The 24,508-nt window shown below is 36.6% G+C and overlaps 1 protein-coding gene across 3 annotated transcripts in view; it reads left to right on the top strand.

Annotated features, from left to right (window-relative positions):
* Positions 1-291: 291 nt before the first annotated feature.
* LOC149846508 (uncharacterized) overlaps positions 292-24,508 on the top strand; it is a 43,460-nt gene continuing 19,243 nt past the window's right edge. For 2 of the 3 annotated variants that reach the window (XM_089998036.1, XM_089998039.1), the window contains exons 1-18: positions 292-513; positions 3,362-3,474; positions 3,559-3,685; positions 3,779-3,877; positions 3,941-4,009; positions 4,092-4,226; positions 4,321-4,386; positions 5,456-5,511; positions 5,680-5,839; positions 6,832-6,996; positions 19,228-19,312; positions 19,423-19,620; positions 19,729-19,844; positions 19,996-20,038; positions 21,206-21,363; positions 21,515-21,625; positions 24,141-24,209; positions 24,290-24,433. In XM_089998036.1, the coding sequence (XP_089854162.1) occupies positions 400-513; positions 3,362-3,474; positions 3,559-3,685; positions 3,779-3,877; positions 3,941-4,009; positions 4,092-4,226; positions 4,321-4,386; positions 5,456-5,511; positions 5,680-5,839; positions 6,832-6,996; positions 19,228-19,312; positions 19,423-19,620; positions 19,729-19,844; positions 19,996-20,038; positions 21,206-21,363; positions 21,515-21,625; positions 24,141-24,209; positions 24,290-24,433 (2,028 nt within the window). In that variant the 5' untranslated portion in view covers positions 292-399. The remainder of the gene's footprint in view (positions 514-3,361; positions 3,475-3,558; positions 3,686-3,778; positions 3,878-3,940; positions 4,010-4,091; positions 4,227-4,320; positions 4,387-5,455; positions 5,512-5,679; positions 5,840-6,831; positions 6,997-19,227; positions 19,313-19,422; positions 19,621-19,728; positions 19,845-19,995; positions 20,039-21,205; positions 21,364-21,514; positions 21,626-24,140; positions 24,210-24,289; positions 24,434-24,508) is intronic. The other variant, XM_089998038.1, reaches the window with a different exon arrangement.

Here is a 24,508-nt window from a genome sequence, read left to right as displayed (position 1 = left end):
AGAAAAATATGAGGTCTCTTTTTTGCATAAAAACGAAACATGAGTCCCTTGAATGAATTTTTCAAGAAAGGGGAAAATGGGTACGGTATTATTGTAATTTTGCTCCAAGAAGGGGGCAATCAACTAGCAGGAGACACATGATGACCCCAAAATATAGTTGGGTACCGCAATGCTGTTCATAAAATGAAAAGACGTTTAACAAAAATAATTTTTAGACAGAGAAACAAGGAATTAAAAGAAAAAAGAGGTATAATTATAAATAGAGGCGAACGCATTTCTCACGCCATCTTCAGTCTCCTCTTCCCCGCTTTTTCTATTTCTTTTCCCTCTCCATCCACAATTGAAAAAAAAAGAAAGAAAAGAAAGGAAGTCGCGCCAAAGCTCCGAACCTCTCTCGCCATGGAGGACGAGATCCTCCTCAAGCTCGCTCAAGAATACAGCATAACTCGGAAATATGGCGAGAGCAATGCGTCTTCCTCCAATTCGCCGGAGTTCAACCTCCCTCTCGACGTTGTAAGGATCGCACACTCTCCGATTCTCGCGAGTTGGATGCACGATGCCCGAGTTTTTGTATTGTTTCGATTCGGTTTTGTTGTTTGGATCGTTGAAACGGAAGCGTTGGAGTTTTTTCCTGTTTGATTTTTAGAGTGAGAATTGAATGCTTTTGCGTTTCTTGATCGTGATGTTTCCTGTCGAATTGGAATCGATCGTGTTTTGTAGTTTTTGCCGTTGTAATTCGAAGATGAAGGTCTGTCGAATTGGAAATGAGTTTTTATCCTGTTTGTTTTTTGTTGCGATTTTCGGTTTTTGGCTTGAGAATTGAATGCTTTTGCGTTTCTTGATCTTGAAGTTTCTTGTCGAATTGGAATCGATCGTGTTTTGTAGTTGTCGTCGTAATTCAAAGATGAAGGCCCGCGAATCCTGCGTTGCTCTTGAGAACGTGATCGGGTCTGGATTTCTTGTAGTTGGTTTTAGATTCGAGAATTGTGATTCTTTGCTAGTTGTGTCGGTGATTTTGGTATTCTTGTTCGACTTTGGAGCTGGTTAAAGGAAATGGAATCAGTTATTAGTTATGTTTTTGTGTACGGTCATTTGAAATTTGTAGTTTCATGAATCTTGTTCCATCATTTTAGGAGGAAATTGGTTGCTCTTCACTGATCATCATCATCGCCATCGGAGGAAGAACTTTATTTAAACTTTTAAATGCTTTCTTGTTTTTTTTCTCATTCTTGTTCTTTCTGTAGTAAGAGAAATTGGATACTGCGATTCTTTTTATTGTGATATGATGTCGAAGCTTCACGACCATTAAATTGTTCCTGAAGAAAGTTGTTTGCTACTTGGATAGTGTGGCAGTAGTGGGCCTGAAATTCTATTCATCCGTTTTTTAGTGGGGGACTCATGTGGTATTGTTTCAGTCTTTAGTTTTAAGCTATTCATCGAGTGAGTGCTAGGTTTGCCTAGTTCTTGCTTACCAGTGGCCTGGCTAGGATTCATGTGAAGGGGGGGGGGGACAAACAGGGGTGTAGCAAAAAAAAAATGGTGTGATAGTCGGGGGTTCGGGGGCAGCGCCCCCGGAAAAATTTTTTTTGAGATAAAATAAAAAATGGCTGCAATTATTAATAAAAATCTATTTCACATGGACAAATCAAACTATTTGCTGCAGTCAGGGCTGGGCTGGGCTAGGACTGGGCTACAAAATGGATAAAAATCTATTTCATATGGAATCAGGGCTGGGCTAGGACTGGGCTTTTAAAAAAAAAAAATTAACTGTTTCGGGAGGCAGGACTGGGCTACAGCCCAGTCCTGCCCCCCCCCCCAGCTACGCCTCTGTTGCTTACCAATCCAGTAAAAAGTCTTGCTGAGTATTGCTGACAGTATCTTGGTGAAGGAAAATCAACTGAATGAGAACTTGTGCTGGGAATAAGGGAGCAGACAGCTGTACTTTTCTTGCTACTTTGTCTCGATGGCAATATGCAGACATGAATCTGGGCCCTCTTTGAATTTGATCGCTGCTTTGAACTAGATTGAAAATTTTAGAGTGTATGGTCATTATTGTGCAAAGACAACTTGATTATCTGCGAGCTCATGGTTATTAAGCTTACTGACAAGCGATAGTGTGTGATAGGAGCTGCAAAACTCAAGACATTTTTCTTTTTCCATATTAAAGTGGCTTGTGTATAGAACTGTGCATCTCTCATAAAGGAAAGCAACTTTTTTGTGCTTGGAGATGTACTGGTAGTGCTGGTAGTGCACTTAAATGCATGTAAATACAGAAATACATGCACATTTGTAGTTATATGTTTAGATACTAAGTTAAAATTATTATGTTGTTTTGTGCTAATCTTACAAAATTAGGGCACGAGTAGAGCAAAAAATTCATTTTTGGCAATATATATATATATATATATTATATATATAAGAAAAGATACAATTACATTGAGTTCCTTATGAGCAAAATGGGTACTTTGCTTATTAAGAAAATGGAAATGTAGACGAGGAGAGTATTTCCTTAAGATGTTATCTCATCATTATCAGTTTCCTTTCTTGACAATGTTAATGTTCTTAAAATCTGTCTTAATGATAGTGATCTTGTATTTATCTAAGTCACCTAAAATTGATGTATTCTTAACCAGGTATAAATCTTTCCCAAGGCATTTTGTTATTCATGATCATGGCTTAGCCAAATTGAGTTGAATAACCAACTTAAATCTTATAAGGCGAACATGGGATTGTGCTTTCATGACCGATGTAAACTGTAGCCAAACTAGATAACACAAGGCATAAATGCTCTGTGCTTTTGAAACTTGAAAGGTCCCATAACATCTGGCTCATGTATGAAATGAGGAGCCATCACTATCTTATATAGTCCCAGGCAATGCAATAGATGAAATTATCAAGCTAACAACTTGATGTTTCTCCTTCATACCTTTACTAGTCAATGGTCTTCTTGGCAATCTTCTCCAAGGATCAAAACGATCCATTGGATCTAGCCATGTTCCTCTACTACCATGCATTGTCCAACTAGCTACCAGAATAAAAAGTCAACATGTCTTCTATATTTTCTGACCTAATTGTAACAAGTAAATGAATAACATTCAGATGTAGTTACATATGTATGTATAATACATATTTTTGTATGTAAATTTTCATAATACATTTAGTGCATGAGTCTATGCATGCATACATACCATACATATGTGTGCAAGTGCATGCATGCACACACATATGTCTGCCATTTGTGCTTGACTGCATTCAATGGTTAATACTTCAATCATGTTTAATGTCTAGAAAATTGAAGCATTTAGCAAATAAAGTGCACTTATCATTGTTACCTCTAATGTCTTCTTGTGGGTTTGGACAGTCTTTTGACTTGGGATACCATCTACTGGTTAAAGCCATTCAAGAGCTTCGAAGAAAGAAGAGCTGTCTTGTCACAGTAGGCATAGGCGGTCCCAGTGGCTCTGGCAAAACTAGGTAGGTGCTGGATCCGTGTTTCGTCTGTTTGAGTTGTTTGTTTGTTACTAGGATGTAATGCATTTGTTTTTGTGCCTTCTAAAGCTTAGCAAAGAAGATAGCATCGGTCTTTGGTTGTTTTATCATATCAATGGAGGACTATCAGAATGGACTCGATGTTGGAAATGAATTGGAGTCAATAGACTTTAATGATTTAAGGAAAAGTCTTACGGTAACTAACTATGCCTCAAACTCTTATCTATTGTTATTACTGGAAAAAGGACAATTTGCTCAAGCTGCCATACATGTATGCAATTGCAAACAGGATTTGTTAATGGGAAATGCTACACAAGTACCTATATTTGACTTTCAGAAGAAGATACGTGTTGGGCAGAGGATATTGGATAGTCGCTCATCTGGAGTGGTATTGTGTATTTTTTTATGTGTGGTTTTATGATTTTCTTCTGATTCATAACGAAATCTGCAGGTGATCATTGATGGTGTTTTTGCATTATACCCATCATTGGAAGACTTGCTGGATTTTCGAGTTGCAGTTGTAAGTCTGAGTGCTGTATTGTTTTTATCATCTGAAATGAGCTCTTGTCATATTTTAATTGTCTCACCTGAAAGTGGTTCAGGTTGGTGGTGTTCATTTTAGTCTTTTGAGTAAAGTCAACAACGATATTGGAAATATATGTTCATTGGAAAGCCTTGTCGACAGCATCTTCCCATTGTTCAGAAATTACATTGAACCATACCTTGACTATGCACAGGTTGTTAGGCTGTTACTTGTTAAAGCTGCAAATGCTTCTCCTTGGAGCCTTTTGGCTGTGTTCTTCTGGTTGTTGTTTTTTGTCTCTTTTGCAGATCAGAATCAACAATAGCTTTGTCTCATCTTTTAGGGAGCCAATCTACAAGCTAAAGTGCAGTAAGGTGCCTATACTTGCTTTTACGAAATCATGGTTGTTTCTAGCTAACATTGATGGGTTTTGGTGACAATCTATGTCACATGGGTGCGGGTGCGGGCGCGGGTGCGGGTGCGGGTGCGGGTGCGGGGATTCGGCACTTCCAAAAAACCCGGGTGCGGGGGTGCGGCAGGGGCAAAAATGTAATAAGTAATATATATATATATATATATATATAAAGGGGGTTGGGGAATAGGCGGGGTTTTTTTTTAAAAAGGGGGTTGGGGAATAGGCGGGGTTTTTTTTTAAACTTTGCAGCTGTCAGGCAGCTGCTGTCAGCAGCTGACAGGCAGCTGCTGACAGCAGCTGACAGACAGCTGCTGCAGCTGTGCTGACAGACAGCTGCTGCAGCTGTGCTGACAGCACAGCTGACAGCTGCTGTCAGCAGCTGTGCTGACAGCTGCTGTCAGCAGCTGTGCGTGAAAACTGAAAAACTTACTTTATGCTAGGCAGCTGACAGACTAGCATAAAGTTTTTTAAAAAAAAATTCGAAGCCCATTTGGGCAATTTTTTTTTTTTTAAAAATGGACATTAATGATCCTGGGTGCGGTCAACGCACCCAGGATCAAGTTGACCGCACCCGGTGCGGCACCCGCACCCGCACCCGCGTCGAGTCGCGTCGACGCGGGTGCGGCACCCTCCTAGCCGAATCCCTGTGACATAGGTGACAATTATACAAAAACTTATATAATTCAGTTTTATAACTTGTTGCACTTGGTATTTTGTTTTGCAATGAAGTTTTGGCATATAATGAAAGTGGAAACTTTCACAGAAGAAACAAATGGCCATCTGTGGCCTTGTATCTTCGTGTGGGGGTTTCATTGGGAAGGTTGCAAGAGTGTAGGCATATATGCTTTATGTTGTTGGTGTTTTTACTATTTTCAGAACTAAGTAATGTTTTTTCTTATTATCATTTCTTATATTTGATGTTTCATTATATGTGGAAGATTTAGTTTTGGATTTCCTTAATATCACCTAACCTTCTAATATTTACAATTGGCATCCTTTTGATGACCAAAATGTATTATGTGTGACAGCCGCCATATTCGCCCGCAACTTTCCCATTTCATGGAAATGAACCACGAAGCGAGGAGTAAGTATGATTTCATCGATGGACATTGCCAATCTAAATTGTCCTTGACACATTCAATACTGTTGTCTTCCATAAAATTGGTGTCTGTTGATGCTTTATTTCTTTCTCCAGTTCCTATGTTTGCTTCTAAAGCAGTCATCACCGATTGTGATTTACCTTTTTCTCCAGTTATATCGAGATGTTTCTAAGATCACCAACAGCTAGTGAAGCAGCTCGGGTTAGTGACTGGATAAAGGTGCGACAATGTGGAATTAGATACTACTTATCACTTGGTGATCAGAGGCTTGTTCATCAGAACTACATTCTGAGACCTAAAGCTGAATTTGAGGTGAATTTACCTTCCATAATGATATTTGATATGACATTTTTCTATTTTACATTCATTTGTATACATGTTTGTGATGTTTCACAAGTAACTTCCTCAAGGTTCCCTTTTTTTTTTCTTTACACAATGCCTCCCTCCTCGTTGCCAAAGCTAGCTTGGATATGGGAGAGGGTGAACATGAAATAGAGTTGTTGGACTGTTCACAATGTTCTTGTACAAAGATTGACAAATAGACAATTTAAGCTTGTGTCTACTTCTATTCCTTTATCTGTTTTTGTCAAGCAAAAAAAAAAATTCTAGAAAAGTCATCTTCTATAGAAAGGACAAAGGTCTACCTTTATTTGGGGCTTGTGTATTGAGCTAGAGCTTCTCTTCTTGAAACCCAAAGTTTGTATTACCTATAAACGACAAATACTTTTGGTTGTCCTGTTTGTGATGTCAATCGTTAAGATTTTTTTTCCTGATGGCATTTCATTTTTGTTGTGCTTGGGCATCTTTACATTTATGAATTAATTAAATCAGTTGTGCAGCTGTTATTTATCTACGTCTAGGTGGTTGATGGCTGATGAGTAACCAAGTTTGTCATTGCTCTGCCTCATAATTTGGTTAACCTTTTACAACTTACCAAATTTATGATGGTTCTTGATTTTATTGTCTTTTAGTAAACTGCTTCTGAGATTTCTGTCTGATAACAGGAGAAAGAGAACATAAGAGACACATGATTTTCCATGGCAGGATTTGGTTTTACTATTGTAATTGTGAATATTATGCATTTTTATTTTCATCGTTACTGAGTTGTTTGAGATAGAGCTGACCTTGTGATACATCTCATGAACTTTGCAGTCATGTTATTTATCATTTATTTCCACAGGCAAGCTGGGGTGTAACCCTGGTGGGATTTGAGCCCTCATCCCTTGGCTAAGATAGCTATTACTATTACATGTTTATTTTGAAAAAGGTTTAAACATTTGCTTTGTAAACATTTCATATCACAGGTTGGACGGACGACATTGGGTGGTCTACTGCAGTTGGATTACAAAGTTGTTATTAGTTATAAGCGTAAATCTACATCTATCAATAAAGGTCGAGTCTCCATATCACTTGAAAGCATTGATGAACTTGGCGAGACATTTTTGGTCTTAAAGGGCCCAAGCAGGAAAGTAAGTATTTAAACACTGCTACCTCATTATTTTGGATTATTTTTCACTTTTAATGCTTTGATGTCTTTTGGTTCTCATATTTATTATCATCCATTTTTCTTTCCTGTGAATTTTCATTATTACATATCTAGAGGGGTTTCAGCTACTGTGTCTAGCTTTGTCATGTTTGACATTTGTTAAAATATGTAATCTCATATGTAATCTCATAGGCATCTCATAGGCATGTAATCTCATGTAATTTTCTTTTTTCTTTAGTTAGTATTTGGTTTAGTTATTTCTAGTTGAAACCTAACTAGAACTAGCTAAATCAGCCCATTTTAGGACTCTTATAACCTTCACCTTTTGACTAGTCAAAAAGGTGCAGCCACAAGGGAGCCGTTAGACTCCCAACGGCTCTAGAGCCGTTGGGAGTCCAAAGACTCTCTTGAGGCTCCTCTCCCCTTCCCTATAAATATGGGGACTAATCCCCTTTGTAATTCATTCCCTTTGTATGGGATTTTATCCCAATTCATTAAATTTATTTATTTCATGTTTGTATACCCATTTTCGGGTAGTTTATGTTCTTGAGTTCTCTTTGTGAACCTTTGTGGTTCTTGTGGTGTATTTGTGAGAACTTGTTGAGAGATATTTTTGTAGTGTATTTTCACCAGAGCGAGGTCAGTGAACGTGCATTGGGAAGCATGCCATTCAAGTATTCTTCAACAAAGTGAAGTCTCTTTGAAGAATTGATTGTGTGTAGCCTTGAAAAGTTTGGAAGGCTACCTATTCTCGCTCTTTGTGGTAAAATTATTCCCCTTACTTGTTTTTCTGCTTCCCCTCTCATTCTCAAGCTTGTAAAATGGATGACAATGATAATGTCACCATTAAGCCCATAAAACTCAACGATTCAAACTATATAACATGGGCTTCAATCATGAAGCATATCATTTGGGGAAAAGGTCTATGGGGCTTAGTTGATAGAACCAATGCGGAACCTAAACTAACTCACACTAAAGGAGGAAGAGAAGTACCTCTTTCGGAAGTAGAAAAAATTAAGGTCATCTCCACGTATGAGAAAAATTGAAAAGAATGGAGAATGGGTTACGCCAAGATCATGTCTTGGCTAATCTCTAGTGTAGATATAAAGAAGTGTTCAAGTCTCGCAAAATTTGAACACGCTAATGATGCGTGGGAGTATCTTAAGAGAATGTATTCTCTTAAAGATATTGCTCACATATGTAATTTGCAAGAAAAAGTTCGGAATATGGTTCAAGGGAAAAAGAGTATTACAGAGTACTACAATAGCTTATCCGAGCTATGGGAAGAATTGGCTCTTCTTGAACCAAAGTGGCATTGTTCACAAGACATTGAGCTTCGCCAGAATCAAGTAAATGCAGAACATTTCTTTCAATTTATCAATGGGTTGAGATCCGAATTTGAATCAACCAAGCCTGCTCTTCTACATCGGGGAAAGGTTCCTTCTATTGAAGATACAATTGAAGAGCTAAGTATGGAAGAAAATAGACTAAAAAAACGAGTCGTCAAAAGTGATGATGATACCGTTTTAGCTGTATCTAGACCCGATAATCACATTCACAAATACAAACCTCCACATGTTGGGAGGACAAACAATGAAAGGCAAGGAGGCAATTTTAGAAAAATAAAAGTTATTTGTTATTACTGTCATGAACCGGGACACGTTAAAACTTACTGCCCAAAGTTGAAGAGACCTTATGAGAATAAGGTAGCTTTTGTTGAATCAACGAAAAAATCAAATGAGACATCCATTGGAAATATGTCCCTAACTCAGCTGGTAGAGGCTCTACAACCTCTTCTTGAAGGATCTTCTTCCTCTGCTGGAGCTGTTGCTTCTTCTGTTGGCATCTCTGATCCAGGTAAACCCCTATGGCTCCTTGACTCTGGTGCTTCCTTTCACATGACACCAAATTTTAAGTTACTGTCACACTGTTATAACTCAAGTGAAACGAATGTTTTGACTACGGATGGAACAACTCTTGAAATAAAAGGAATAGGAAATTTCGAAAATAGCTCTCAAAACTCAAAAGGATTTTGTGTTCCAAAAATTAGATATATTCCTAAACTTAATCTAAACCTCTTATCTGTCTCACAATTAACTGATCATGGGTGTAATGTTTCCTTCTCTTCTCATGATTGTCGAGTACATGATCACCATTCAGGGAAGCTGATTAGGGAAGGCCATAGAGAAGGAGGCTTGTATTACATGGACTTTTTGGAATTACCCAAGAAAACATTATGCTGCAATGTTCAAAAATTGGGCTTGGATCTTTTACACCAAAGATTTGGTCATCCTTGTATATCCAAGCTCCAGTATTTTCCAAACATGACTTTTTTTTTGTAATTTTGAAACTTTCACTTGTGAAAAATGTATTCTTGGAAAAATGAAACGCCTTTGTCTTCACTCGACCACTTGAATTAACATATTCTGATGTTTGGGGTCCCGCACCGGTTATGTCAAAGGTGGTTTTCTATATTATGTAATTTTTGTAGATGACTTTACACGATATATCTGGATATACTTTCTCAAACACAAATCTGAAGTGTTTTCAATTTTTCAAATATTTCACAATATGGTCAAAAATCAATTTAAAAATGATATTTCAATATTCCGCACTGATTCAGGGAGAGAATTTTTATTAACTGAATTTAAAGAATATTTAAACTCACATGGAATTACAAACCAAAAATCTTGTCCCTATACCCCTCAACAAAATGAGTTAGCTGAGAGAAAACACAGACACATTATAAAAACAACTAGAACACTACTTATCCCACATCAAGTTCCTAAGGTTTTTTGGGCTGAAGCAATTTTTTCTGTTGTTTATCTTATTAACAGAATGCCATCATCCTCAATAAACAATATCTCTCTCACTAAAAAGCTTTTCAAACAAACTCCTGATTATTCTAGATTAAGGGTATTTGGGTGCAAATGCTTTGTTTTTACAGATAGGAATGATAAATTCTCTCCCCGAGCTGTCCCCTGTACCTTCTTAGGATATGCAAGTCATCAAAAAGGGTACATGTGTTTTGATCCTAAAAATAACAAGTTATATGTCTCACGGAATGTATCCTTTCTAGAAAATGAAAGTTTTTTTGAAAACAAAGACTCTACTGAAATAGATGAGTATTCCTTCTTGTTGGATCTAGTTCCAAGGGATAGTGAAAGAGAAATTAATGTGGATGATCAGACGAATATGACTGATTTTGATCCTCTTAGCAACAATCAAGATTGTATTCAATACTCTAGACGAGCAAACTTAGAAAGACAGTGTGCTCTGGATAAATACACAAGGGAACAAGAATCTGTGTCTTCATCTAGAAAATCTACTAGGATCTCGAGGGTTCCTGAAAAGTTTGTGTCATACGAGTCTTTTTCACCAAAACATCAAGCCTTCATTACCTTAATTCATTCCTATGAAAAACCTCCTAGTTATGATATAGTCAAGGATCAACCATAATGGGTCAAGGCTATGAAAGTCGAATTAGAAGCTTTAGAAAAAGCAAATACTTGGTCCATTCAAGACCATCCTTCAAACCACAAGAAACCTATTGGGTGTCGCTGGGTGTATAAGGTGAAAACTAAGAGTGATGGCACTCTTGAAAGATTTAAGGCCCGATTGGTGGCAAAAGGCTATTCCCAAGAGTATGGAATAGACTATGAAGAGACCTTTGCTCCAGTAGCTAGAATGACCACCGTTAGAATCCTAATAGCGCTTGCATCAATAAAAGGATGGCATATTTTTCAAATGGATGTCAAAAATGCATTTCTAAATGGAAACTTAGCTGAAGAAGTATACATGGACCCACCACTAGGAATGAATGTCTCTAAAGAGAAAAAATTTCATCTAAACAAGGCGTTGTATGGTCTCAAACAAGCTCCAAAAGCTTGGTATGACAGGTTTAGTAAGGTTATGCGTGATTTTGGTTTTTGTTTTTGTCTTACTGACACAACTTTGTTTGTTAAGAATTCTAATGCAGGTATTATCATCCTTCTACTCTATGTTGACGACATGATCATCACCGGAAGTGATAAACATGGAGTTTATGACATTAAAGAATTTCTCAAAACACACTTTGAAATGAGTGATTTGGGTTTCTTGAAATACTTTCTTGGTATAGAAGTTGCATACTCACCTAGAGGATACTTGCTAACTCAATCTAAATTTCCATTGGATATTGTTGCCAGGTCAGGTATTTCAGATGAAAGACACATTGATACCCCTGAAATCGTGAATGCCAAAATTATTAGAATATGGATCGGATATGGATCTGTAACGCCCCAAAATTTCAAACTTACGAATCTTTCAGAAAACAGACAAGAGACTAGAAAAAATCTCTTTCCTTCAGAGTTTATTTATGAAATCAGCGGAAGACTATTCTTCCGTTAATTCAGAAGGCAAGTTGACAACTTTGGGCACGTTAGCTAAAATAACCATAAGTCACAAAATTTGGGTATCCTAAGGAAAATCCGTTACAAACCCAAAGCGTCTAGGATGCGAGCTAAGAGCAGGAAGAATAAGTCTTGAAGCCATCTTGCAATCGCGCGTAGTGTACCTAATCATCACCTGTGCCCATAGAATGGGTTAGTTTCCCGAAAAACTAGTAGGTGCACAAGAGACACTACATAAAACTGAATTAAGTACATTTAATTCAGCAAGTTATGCAGTTAAAAGCAGATATGCAGTTAAACAGGTAAGCAGTACAAACGGGTAAGTAGTGCAAGCGAGTAAGTAGTACAAGCGCGTAAGTAGTGCAAGCGCGTAAGTAGTTCAAAGCAAGTAAGCAACGCAACTGTCAAAACATAGCAAGATGATTCATTTGATCGTAAGCTATGAACTACCACACAACATGTTTGTTCTCGTTCCTAGAACGAGGTCTCCGCATCTAATCCAGGTCATCGTTTATCGCTCTTACTACTTCTAACAAACGCTTTGTCCTGAACAACCTTTATCTATTCCCATCTCTCAAGGCCTTACGCGACCAACTGTCACCTGTTATGACTCACCTAAGGCGTCATAATCACGTATGCCTACTTGTATTTGTGTTACACCTAATCACCTCTTTAAATAGGTGATTAGGGTTAATGAACCGATAAGCTCTCTCTCTCTCTCATCTCTTTGAAATCGAACCTAGGGCTGAAAGAAATCAACATGGTATCAGAGCGGGTCTCCCTTCTGGGATGACGCTGCTGTCGCTGAACGTGAAGAAGGACTGGATGCCGTAGATGGGGCGACGTTGTTGAGAAAAAAAAACAAAAATTGTGCTGCCGTGATCGTGTTTTTTTTTCTGGTGAGGAGGTCACTTACCGATCGTGATCGTGTGCTGGTGTTGATCGTGGAGAAGTTGCTGAAATTGTGATCGTGTTTTTTTTTGCTGGTGTGGAGGTCACTTACCGATCGTGATTGTGTGCTGGTGTTGATTGTGGAGAAGCTGCTGAAATCGTGAACTGATTGTGGGTTGAAGACACTGCAACTGCTGATTGTAGATTGCGCCTAAAGACATCGACTTGATCAAAAATTTTATAGATCAAGGTTAGATCGTTTTGATATCGTCTTGGGTTTAGAATTATTTTTAATGGATGCAGTTGAACTATTGCAGTCGGCGATCAGATTTAAAAATAGGGATCAGTCACTGTTGAATGTCTGGGAACAGATCTTTGCTTTGGAAGATTAAACGGTAGTTGTTTTCAATCTCAAGTTGATAGTCGTTGTTTAACCTTTGGTCGTCGTGGTAGTGATTTGATCACTATTCTGATCTAAAACAAAGTATGCAGGAGATTATTGTTTCACATAAATAGTTGGTTGGCTAAAATTTTTTTGGTTTGCCCCGGGTGAAAAATTTTACATGGCTGAGTCACGTGCTTTAGATAATCATCAAAAGGGAGAGGCCATTGGTGAATATAAGGCCTTTGCAAATCCATTTTCATATGGATGTTCAGTTAAGCTAGATGATTCGAATTATGCGAGGTGGTCTTGCACCTTCATAATGTCTGTTTCCGGTCATCGGAAAAAGCACGTCCTGTTGGAATTGGAGCCCACTGAAAGAATAGGAAAATATGCCACCTGGGATGAAGACAATGACATCGTGATGTCATGGATAATGAACAGTGTACAACCACATATAGCTGATGGACTGATTTATTACACCTCAGCTAAACAAATGTGGGACAATCTCCGTGATACATATTCTCATAAAACTAATGTGAGTCGTATTCTACAAGTTGAGCATGAAATTTATCAGTTGCAACAAGGAGATCAGACTTTAGCGCAATACTATGCCTCAGTTAAATATGCTTTTGAGAGGCTAAATGCACACATACCCTTATGCTGCACCAAACAGAAGATCCATCAGGAGCAGACTATGGTTGCTCGTTTTCTTACAGGGTTGTCATCGGAATTCTCGGTTGCCAAAGTCCAAATGCTAACGAGTTCTGATGTTCCTACTCTAGCAGAGTCCTATAATCGTCTGAGTAGGCTTGCCATCACTCTTCCTCAAACTCATTCTGAATCACAGGCATCTGCCCTAGCAATCACCTCAAGTCGTGGAAGAGGTACTTTCTTGAGTTTTCAAGGAAGAGGTCGAGGTCGTAGTACTCGAGGTAGAGGAAGACCTCAATGTACATATTGTGGTAAAATTGGACATCTTGAAGATAGGTGCTGGGATAAGACTGGTCGACCTCCTATTCCATCACCTAAACCGAATGCATCCAAGGCTCTAGTTGTTAATCTCGAGGCAGAGAACCACACTACCTCCTCCAGCGATTCGGTTATTCTCAGTCGTGCAGAGTATAATGAACTGATGTCTCACCGGCTTCCCAGTTTGAGTGCCCCTATGCCTGTTGCTGATGTGGCATGCTCTACAGGTGATAGCCTGAGTTATCAAGGTAGTAGATGGATTATTGATTCTGGTGCCTCTAGACATTTGTGTGGGATTTCCCATAATTTTTCTAAGCTACATCCTATTGCAGAACCTCGCAATGTTATACTTGCTGATAGGAGATCTTCTCCTGTTGTAGGCCAAGGAAACATTCCTATATCCCCCACACTTCAATTGACTAATGTCCTTCATGCTCCTTCATTTCCTCAGAACTTACTATCTGTTAGTCGTATTGCTAAGGAGAATAATTGTAGGGTGATATTTGATCATGTGTGTTGCATTTTTTAGGACTTGTTGACGGGGAAGCAGATTGGTGGAGGCCATGAGGAGGGTGGTGTCTATTATCTACATCAGCTGGTTGGATCCATGAATTCTGTGTCTGAGACATCTTCCAGTACCTATCAGTGGCATCTCCGTCTTGGTCATGTTCCTTTGCCAAAGCTTCGTAAACTTATTCCTCAGATTTCGCCATTTGATTCATTCCAGTGTGACGCCTGTTAATTGGGCAAACATCACAGAAGCTCCTTTCCTTCTCGTCAGAGTCCATCGAGTCAAACAATGTTTGAGATTTTGCATGTTGATGTATGGGGACCTAGTAGAGTACCTAGTAGGTCTCAATGTCGTTATTACTTAGTTATTGTTGATGATTTTTCCAGATTGTCATGGGTTTTCTTAATAAAAGAAAGGTCTGAGGTTGCCTTCATTCTTATATCTTTAATTATTGAAATAAAGACTCAGTTTCAGTCTCTCGTCAAGATTATCCGCACAGATAATGCTCTTGTGTTCAAATCCAATGAATTGTTACAATTTTATCGAAGCTGTGGCATTCGTCCTCAAACTACTTGTGCCCATACATCTCAGCAAAATGACATTGCTGAAAGAAAACATAGGCATCTTCTAGATGTAGCTCGCACCCTTATGTTGCAAGGGGGGACGTTGTTCTCACCGCTTGTTATCTCATTAATCGTATGCCATCTTCATCTTTGGAAGAACAAATTCCCTTGCACATTTTCTATCCTAATGCTCCTTTGTTCTCGATTTCTCCCAAAGTATTTGGATGTGTTTCCTTTGTTCATAAACTTGGACCTAACCGTGATAAATTGTCTGCCCAAGCTATCAAGTGTGTATTTCTTGGATATTCGAAAAATCAAAAAGGCTACCGGTGCTATGATCCCATCTCCCGGCGAGAGTATCTTAGTGCAGATGTATCTTTCTTTAAATCTGTTCCTTATTTTTCTACCACTGCATCTAGACTGCATATTGAACAGGGTGATACCCTGGCTCTTCCCATTCCTCCTTTTCCTTTGGAGTCATTTTCTAAGTCTATCTCTCATTCTCAGTCTCCCACATTTGCTTGGTACCAGGATCCTCCTCTAGTGTACACTCGCAGATCATCACCTGAATGTTTTTTCTTTTTTCAAATATTCAAAAAATACATCACCATCTTTTGTTTTAACCACGGATGGCACTTCCCTTGAAATTAAAGGTATTGGGAACTTTGAAACACAAAACTTCTTTATTCCTAAAATTAAATTTATACCAAAATTGAATTTAAACTTACTTTTCGTCTCTCAACTCTCGGACCAGGGATGTGGCATTAAATTCTCATCTAATAAATGCTAAATACAGGATCGCCGGTCCGAGAAGTTGATTGGGCAAGGCTCTAGGAAGGGAGATTTGTACTATGTGGACTCTCTTCAAATACCTAAAAACACTTTTTGTAATGTTGTCCAACATAAAGATATAAATGTTTGGCACAAAAGACTTGGACATCCCAACATCACCAAGTTATCCTATTTATATTTTGTCAAAAAACTTTGTAAAAGTATTTTCTCCTGTAATGATTGTATTCTTGGAAAAATGAGAAGTATGCCTTTTGAACAAAGATCTATGTTTTGCACTAAACCTTTTGAAATTGTTCATTCGGATGTTTGGGGACCAGTACCTGTTATATCAAAGGGAGGCTTTACATATTATGTGATTTTTGTGGATGATTTCTCTCGATATTGTTGGATATATTTTCTTAAACATAAGCATGAAGTTTTTTTTGTGTTTTAAATCATATCATATGATGATTAAGAATCAATTTAATAGCAATCTAAAGATATTTAGGATCGATTCCGGAGGTGAATACCTCTCCAATGAATTTAAGAGGTATCTTGAAGACTACGTTATTGTTCACCAAAGAGCATGTCCTAAAACCACTCAACAAAATGGATTGGCCGAAAGAAAGCATAAGATATCATTGAAACCACTAGAACCTTACTTATATCCCAAAGCATTACAAAAAGTTTTTGGATCGAGGCGGCTCTTGCATTTGTTTATCTTATTAATCGTCTTCCATAAAAAAATTTAAATAAAATTTCTTCTTTTGAAATACTATATAAAAAACCCCGATTATAATAGATTAAGAATTTTTGGATGTAAATGTTTTGTTCTTACAAACAAAAATGATAAACTCTCACCAAAAGCCATACCTTGTGCTTTTCTTGGTTATTCTAAAACATAAAAAGGCTTTTGATGTTATGATACTAAGAATGATAAATTATATTTCTCAAGGAATGTGACATTTTTGGAAAATGATAGTGGTTTTAAAAAAAGGATATTGTTTTTATTCTAAATATCGATTTTTAAGATATCAATATGATTTTTCAAATCGACTGCGATCAGAGGCAGGTTTTCTTTTGATACACTTCGCTAGGTGAATATTTTCATCATAATCTACAAGGTTTACTTTTAACTTGTCGAAGATGATGTTGACGTTTCGGCGCAACTTATCATAAGAGTCAGGAGAAATATGAATTTCACCTTGTTGTTCGATCATGTTTTCTTATATTGGTCTTCATGAGTTGCAACGAACTCATGGTGAATTAACTGCACTTTTTCAAGTAATTGCCTTGACACTTTTCTCATACATACATAGGCTTCTTCGCTTTAGAGGTACTTTTAGAAGTGCGATTGAACAATATAACAAACCTAGTGAATCTACCTCCACATATAATATAAATCCTAGGAGAACTGAAAGAACTAGGAAGATTCCCTCTAGATTCGTATCCTTTGATTCATTCTCACCTAAATATCGAGATTGCCTTAGTGCCATTCATTCATATTTTAAACCAAAAAACTTTAAAGAAGCCAAAAAGTGTGTCGAATGGAGAGAAGCCATGGAGAATGAACTCAAAGCCCTTAGAAAAGCTAACACATGAGAATTTCAAACCCTTCCTAATGAAAAAAAATAATAGGATGCATATGGATATTCAAAGTCAAAACCAAGAGTGATGAATCTCTTGAAAGATATAAAACTAGCTTAGTAGCTAAAGGGTATAGTCAAGAATATGAGATTGACTATGAAGAGACATTTGCTCCAGTAGCACGTATGATCACTATCAGATGTCTCATCACCATTGCTTCAATTAAAAAATAAAATATTTTTCAAATGGACGTCAAAAATGTTTTTTTGAATGAGGATATTAATGAAGAAGTCTATATGGATGCTCCACCAAGTATGAAAATCCCTAAAAATAAAGTTCTCTGTCTTCTAAAAGCTCTTTATGGTTTGAAACAAGCTCCCAAGGCTTGGTATGATAGATTTAACAATGTAATGTTAGAAAATAACTTTTCTTTATGTTATACTGACACTTCATTGTTTGTCAAGAAATCTGATGCAAGAATTGTTATATTGTTATTATATGTTGATGACATGTTAATAACAGGTGATGATACAAAAGGAATCAAGAACATTAAATCCACATTGACAACAAAATTTAAAATGTCAAACTTAGGATTTCTGACATATTTTTTAGGGAATTGAGGTTGCCTATTCTCACAGAGGCTATTTTTTATCTCAAACTAAACTTTCTTGTGAGATTATTCACAGATCAAGAATCACAGATGACAAGGTCTGCGAGACTCTTGAAATAGTGGGTTCAAAGATGAAGATTGATGATGAGATTCTTCTAAAAGATCCCACCCCTTACAGGCAACTCATTGGATCATTAACATATCTCAGCATTATCAGACCTGATATCTCTCATGCAATGCATGTTGCCAGTCAATTTCAACATGCCCCTACTACGGTACATATGAGTGTCATTATCTGAATTGTCAGATACATAAAAGGAACCATAAATAAGGGGGTATTTCTATCTTCTTCTTCTTAATTAAGTTTAATTGCTTATACTGACTCTGATTGAGGTGACCCAAATAACCGTCACTCCACCACTGGTTTTTGCATTTTCTTAAGAGAATCCTTGGTTTCCTGGAGATGCAAGAAACAACAGAAAATATCTCTCATCCACCAAAGCTGAGTATAGAGCCATTGCAACCACTACCATGAAAATTGTTTGGATTCGAAGGCTGCTGGAAGATATGAATATGCAAGTTCAAGGGCCCACAAAACTGTGTTGTGATAATAAAAGTGCAATCTACATTGCCAAAAATCACACATTTCATGAGCGCACGAAGCATATTGAGATGGACTGCCACTATGTTCATGAAGAATACTTAAGAAGAATTATAGATCTCTCATATATAATATCAAAATATCAACTGACAGATTTCTTCACCAAGGCGTTGTGTTCTCCAAGATTTAACTTTCTTCTTGGCAAACTTCGGTTGTCACCCTAAGTTTGAGGGGGGTGTTAAATTGTATTGTATCTTATATATATATATATTTATATATATAGAGATACATATACATATATATCTCATATATATATATGTATATGTATCTATCTAATTATATATATGTATATATACCTGATAAGGGTAAATCAGTCTTTTCTCCTCATTTTATGCATATTCTTTTTTATAGAATATGTATGTAATTTTTCTATTTTTACTTCTTTTTTATTCTTTTTGCTTTTTGCACATGGAGGAGCCCACACAATATGATCCTTGGGCCCTCCAACGGTCCTAATTATGACCGTTGGAGGGGTCCCAATGATCATATTGGGAGCCCCTCCATGGTCTCCCACTTGTATAAATAGGGGTGCTCCCCCTTTAGTTTTTCTTAAGCTTTTTGTAAAGCTCTTTGACATTCAATAAAGAAGTTCTTTATTTTTTCATGCTTTTTGTGCATGTGTATCCATGCCTTTGTGCACTTGTGAGAGTTCTCCTTGTGCCTTTGTGCACACTTCTTGTTTCAAGTATTGTGTTTGTATACACATACTCTCTTTATAGAGTTTTTCACAGTTATCACATATGTTCTGCTGGTTATCTTACCAATGATATGTAAGTACAGGTCAATCACTTGCATTTTTCTGTGTTTTGTATGCTGAATACAAATAGGAACAACTAAATGTGGAAAAGATGTGGATACCATTTTCTGCATTATAGGTGGTTGAGACAGAGGCAGCTTTACTTGGTGTCAAGGGACCCTGGATCACTAAATCATATTTAGATATGCTTATAGAATCTAAAGGTAATCTTTTTGAAATTGCTGTGATTGTCAAATTTGTTTGTATCATCAGTTGCATCTGAAGAGCTAGCTTTATGCTAAGGGGTCTGAACAAGTCAGTATTTCACTTGCAGGTGTATCACCACTTGCTACACCCCCACCACCTTCAGGAACGAAAAGTCATGAAATAATTGCTCCAATGCCAACTTGTATGCAGATTTCACATATGGATCTTGTAAGTCTAGGTATGTCTCCATCAAAAAATGAACCAAATCCTTTACTTCAAAGTCTGGACAGGCCCCATGCTCCATTCCCTAGCTTGCGTGTGGGAGGTTAGACTCTGGCTCGTGCTCAATCATTTGTTTGCCGCTCTATGGTTCATGAAATTGACTTATGCACCCTTTTCTGGACTGCATTGATTAGAACTTTTGGTCATATAGGTCTCTCTAAAGAAACAACTGCAGATTCTTCTGCCTTGAGTATGGCTCAGCATCTTCCTGCTTCTAAATTTTATAACTTTGATGAAGGGTTACTTGTTTCTATATTGAGGATTCAGGTCAGCTTCTGTTAGAGCATAAATTACAATTAGTATACTTTATTAGTTTTCTTACTAAGAATCTTAAGTTTGCAACTTTTAGGTATATGATACTTTTAGGATTGAAATTTTTTGTCATAACCTTTGCTTTAACATTTATTTTCTGTTTCAGACATTGTTGGAGAAGCAAGGGTTTCCGGTTATTGTGGGAATCGGTAACTAGCCTTCTATGCTAAATTCTATTGAGTACTTTGCTGTGTGATTATTTTCAGTGATAGCCTTTAAATTTTTCTTTTTTGGGAACTTTATTTGCAAAATGTGTTTCAACTTGAATTTGCCTTACCCTAACATGTGGTTCCTTTTTTCTTATTAAAAAAAAGAACCACATGTTAGGGTCTGGTTCCTTTTCAGCGTGAAATTCTTGTAAGGAATATAAGCCATTCAATGGTGATTGCATAATGTTAGGGTGTGGTTCTTTCTCTCATAAGTGGCTAAAGCCTTGGTTTTCTCATCATCTATGAGATGTATTTCTTTTTCACTCTCTACCTTGGTGAGAACTAGTTTAGGTTTCGGATCGGAACCATCCACTAGTCCCCACAACCCCTTTTCCCAAAGGTGGTGCATCACAATTTAAGACAATATTACAAAATTAGTATTATTGAGTTTCATAGGTACGATGGTAACTTTTTTATGGTCACTCATTCTTACAAGGGGTAAAAGAGATAGAGAGATATAGAGGAGATGAGAAAAGCAAAGAAAATAGAGGAAAGAAGCAAAAACACATGCACCACACTATGAACAAGAACCACAAGCCACTCTTGTCTTTAAAATCACGATCACATGACCACTTGAATCACCAAAGAGCAAGAGGTACTTTTCTTGTTCTCACAAGGCCGGAAAACGAAGCAAAAATCTTCAAGGATTCAAGAGCATCCAAGCTCTGATACCATGTAATGAAACAAAGTGTACACAAATAGAATGCTTCTAAAGGGCTACAAGGTGCACAATTACAAAAGCCACTAATGGGCATACTCACAAATGCCACAAAGGGCAGATACAATATGTAAAAATAATGATTTATTGAAACCTCACAAAAATGCAAGAAGCATTCTTCAAATACAATGGGAGGGCATCACCCCTATTTATATACAAAAGAAGGGAGAGAAGGAGAGCTCAAAAGAGTTGTTGGAGTTCTAGTCACAAAAAGAGTCGTTGGAGCTTGCTCTTTTTCTTAAATGATTTTGAATGTTTGGAGGTTGTGGCTAATGTTAATTTGTTATGCCAATGTATTTGTTTTGTACTACTACTAACTTTTTAAAGATCGAATGGCTACATTGATCTTGTCTATTTTAAGAAGGATTGTCATTTTGTCTTAACTGCAGGAGGTCCCAGTGGTTCTGGTAAGAGTAGCATGGCTCATAAAATGGCAAATATTGTTGGTTGCGAGGTCATTTCCTTGGAAAGCTATTACATACCTGAGAAGGTGAAAGATTTTATGCATGACGACTTCCAGTCTTTAGACATATCTCTAATTTTGGAGGTATACTTTTCAACATGTGCTCTCTTGTATTTAATAAATAGTCATGGATCCAAACTCTTGAATTGTCATGGATATTGAAGATTACTAGATCCTTGCTTGAAAACCATGATTCCCATTCTAATATTTCTTCTAATTATAACCTTGCGTGCAGAGTATTAATGGCATAAGAACCAAGCAGAGAACAAAAGTCCCTGTGTTTGATTTTGAGAATCGTTCTCGTAATGGGTTCCAAGACTTCTATGTTGTGGAAGATTGCGGTGTGGTATCTATTTTATCTCCTTATCTTGGATAATGAAAGTCCTTGTACAAACTTTGTTATTTTGCTAGAGAGAGATCGCGTATATGAATGATATGTCAGAAAAACAAGAGTTTGTTTAATGAGCAGATGTATTTACCAAGAGTCTCCCTCCATCACACTTGAAGACATTTCTCTCCAAACATGGGATGATTCCTCTTTCATCATCCCAAGTTTGAGGGAGTGTAAAAAAATGTATATTACTTGTGTAGTTATTGGATTGTAGTGTAGTGTCTTATTTGTTATATATATATATATATTTATTTATTTATATATATACACACACACACGGTGTTTTTGTTCATAAACATTGTAAGAGCCAAAAAGTCAATGTAATAAAGTCATGCTGGTCCAATCCTGTATACTACCCTCTAGAAGAGAAGCCAACCCCTATAAGGGATTGTAACACATTCTTTTGGCAATAGATAGTTTCTTCTTCTTGACCATCATTTAAGATTTTTCTTTTTTGTCTATGTCAAAGTATATTAGTAATTGCTTTTATCTTTCCATGGTAATAACAGTATTTAACTCTAGAAATGGGCTTCCTATTTAATGGAAGTGCAGTTTGTGTATATGCAAAATCACACTTCCATGACATCATGCTTCCCAGTTTGGATTGAGTTTTTGGTTGGGCTGCAAATGCAGATTCCTGCTTTAGAACTGGCTTGGAAGCAAGTCTCTAGGGCTATGCAGACAGTTTTAGTTATCTTTTTTAGGACTCTGGTGATGAAATTTATCTTTATTGAAGAATTAACTTTGCAAATTCATTAATCTCCATGAACAGCATGTTTAAGTTTTCACAAATGAAAGTCATTCACAATGTGTTGAATCCCAAGAATCTATGTCACAGGGATTCACCTAGACGGGTGCCGCACCCGCAAACTTAAAATAAAAATATAATATTTTCTTTAAAAAATGAAAGTCATTCACCCAAAATTTTCTTTAAAAAATATAAAAAACATGTTTTAAAGCTTAAAAAAAAAAGAAATGCAAACTTAAAATAAAAAGAAAATATTTTTTCTCAAAAAATATCACGATATTATCAAGATATTTTTGTTTTTTGCCGATATTTTGCAAATATCGTGATATATTCTCGATATTATCAGCTATCTTGAAATAGCCGATAATATCACGATACAGTGGTATATACATATAAATGTATGTATGATAGGGGTATTTTAGTCTTTTCACTGTATAGGTTGTGCCCACTAGGGCACTAGTGTCTTTGCATATTTTTTGTTTTCTTTATTTTTTCTGTTTTGTAAATTCCTATTTTTGTAAAGGGAAATATTGTCATTGCCCAAGTATAGCTATTGGGAAATCCCAACAGCTATATTTATAGTTGTTGGGATGTTCCCAACAACTATATTGGCTCTCTTTTGTGTATATATAGCGGTGCTTCCCCTTAGATGGGTATTGCTTTCTCAATCACCCAATCTCTAAAAAATATTCATTATTTTTACTTGTGATTCAATCTCATAAGTGACGTAAGTGTACGAGTTTTGTATTGACTCATAAGTGGTCATTGTGTTCTTGTAACCCCATAAGAGGCATTTATTTGTATTTTTTGCTCTTTCATTGCAGAAAGTCCTTTTAAAGCATGAAAGAACAATTTAAAGTTAGATTTAAAAATAGTCACTGATATCACTAATATTTTGAAAATAGAGTGATATTATTGGTATTTGAAGGACTGCTGATATTTTCTTGAGATTTTTAAAATATCGCTAGAACATAAAATATCACTATATTATTGTGATATTATCGTGATATTTTCTTGAGATATTCAGAAATCTTTTTTTTTTTATATTTCAAGTATTTGTTTTCTATTTTTTGTTTATTTTATATTTTAAAAACTTTTGTAATTGTTTCTTTACATTTTGCAGGAAAAAACTATTATTTCTTTATTATTCTTTATATTTCAAATTTTAATGCTTCTAATATTTTTCTGAGAACACAACTTTTTGAAAAAAAACCTTGCCGAGAGCGATATTGGTGACTATGATTTAAAGTTCATAAACCTCACTTAGGTTAACTAAGTTAGTTTATCGACTGACATGGATCCACAAGAATGGCATAAAATAGGAATTAATGCATGAATAAGGCGAGGTAACGTACGCAAGATAATAACAAGCATAAAATGTAAATATCTGTAACAGGTATTTCTCTTAATAACTTGAAAGTTGTAAAATTTAGTAATAATGAGGGGGACGACTGTGGTATATAAAATTGTAACACTTGAGAAATAACCACATCAGTATTGATAAAGTTCAAAGAGTCAACATGATAAAAAAAAGTCTGCATAGAGATTAAATGTACATCAACCCCACCAAGCCGATCAGTAACACTGTGATCTGCAAAGCATCATAAATTGACCATGAAAGATGAAGCATAAAAAAGTTAGGCATTTATAAGTGAAAGAGATCAATATTTTTTTTAAACTCTCTCGTGTAAAATGTCGGATTTATTTTCCTCTTTTGGTCAGGTAATTTTTGAAGGGGTACATGCTTTGCATCCTGAAATAAGGAACTCACTTGATATGCTGATTGCCGTTGTAAGTAGTAAATGAGTATTGTTTGTCTGCCTCTGATTTGGTGTCCAAATACAGCTTTCTCAGTAATTTTTTGCTGGCAGGTGGGGGGTGTGCATTCACATTTGATCGACAGAGTTATGAAGGACCGGAAAAGGGCAGGATACTCTTCCTCACAGGAGGAGATCATGAATGTAGTTTTTCCAATGTTTCAGCAGAATATCAAACCTCATCTTGCTGATGCAGATGTGAGCTCTTTAAAAGTGGTGAAAGTCATTTCGTTGATGTTCATTTTAGTTTATGAAAGTATATGGATATTAAAC

The sequence above is a fragment of the Nuphar pumila genome, chromosome 2 (genome assembly GCF_984573655.1).
Source record: "Nuphar pumila chromosome 2, dmNupPumi1.hap1.1, whole genome shotgun sequence".
Classification (NCBI taxonomy): Eukaryota; Viridiplantae; Streptophyta; class Magnoliopsida; order Nymphaeales; family Nymphaeaceae; genus Nuphar; species Nuphar pumila.
Note: the sequence above shows the minus strand (reverse complement) of the source record. Positions and strands in the feature narration are given on the sequence as shown.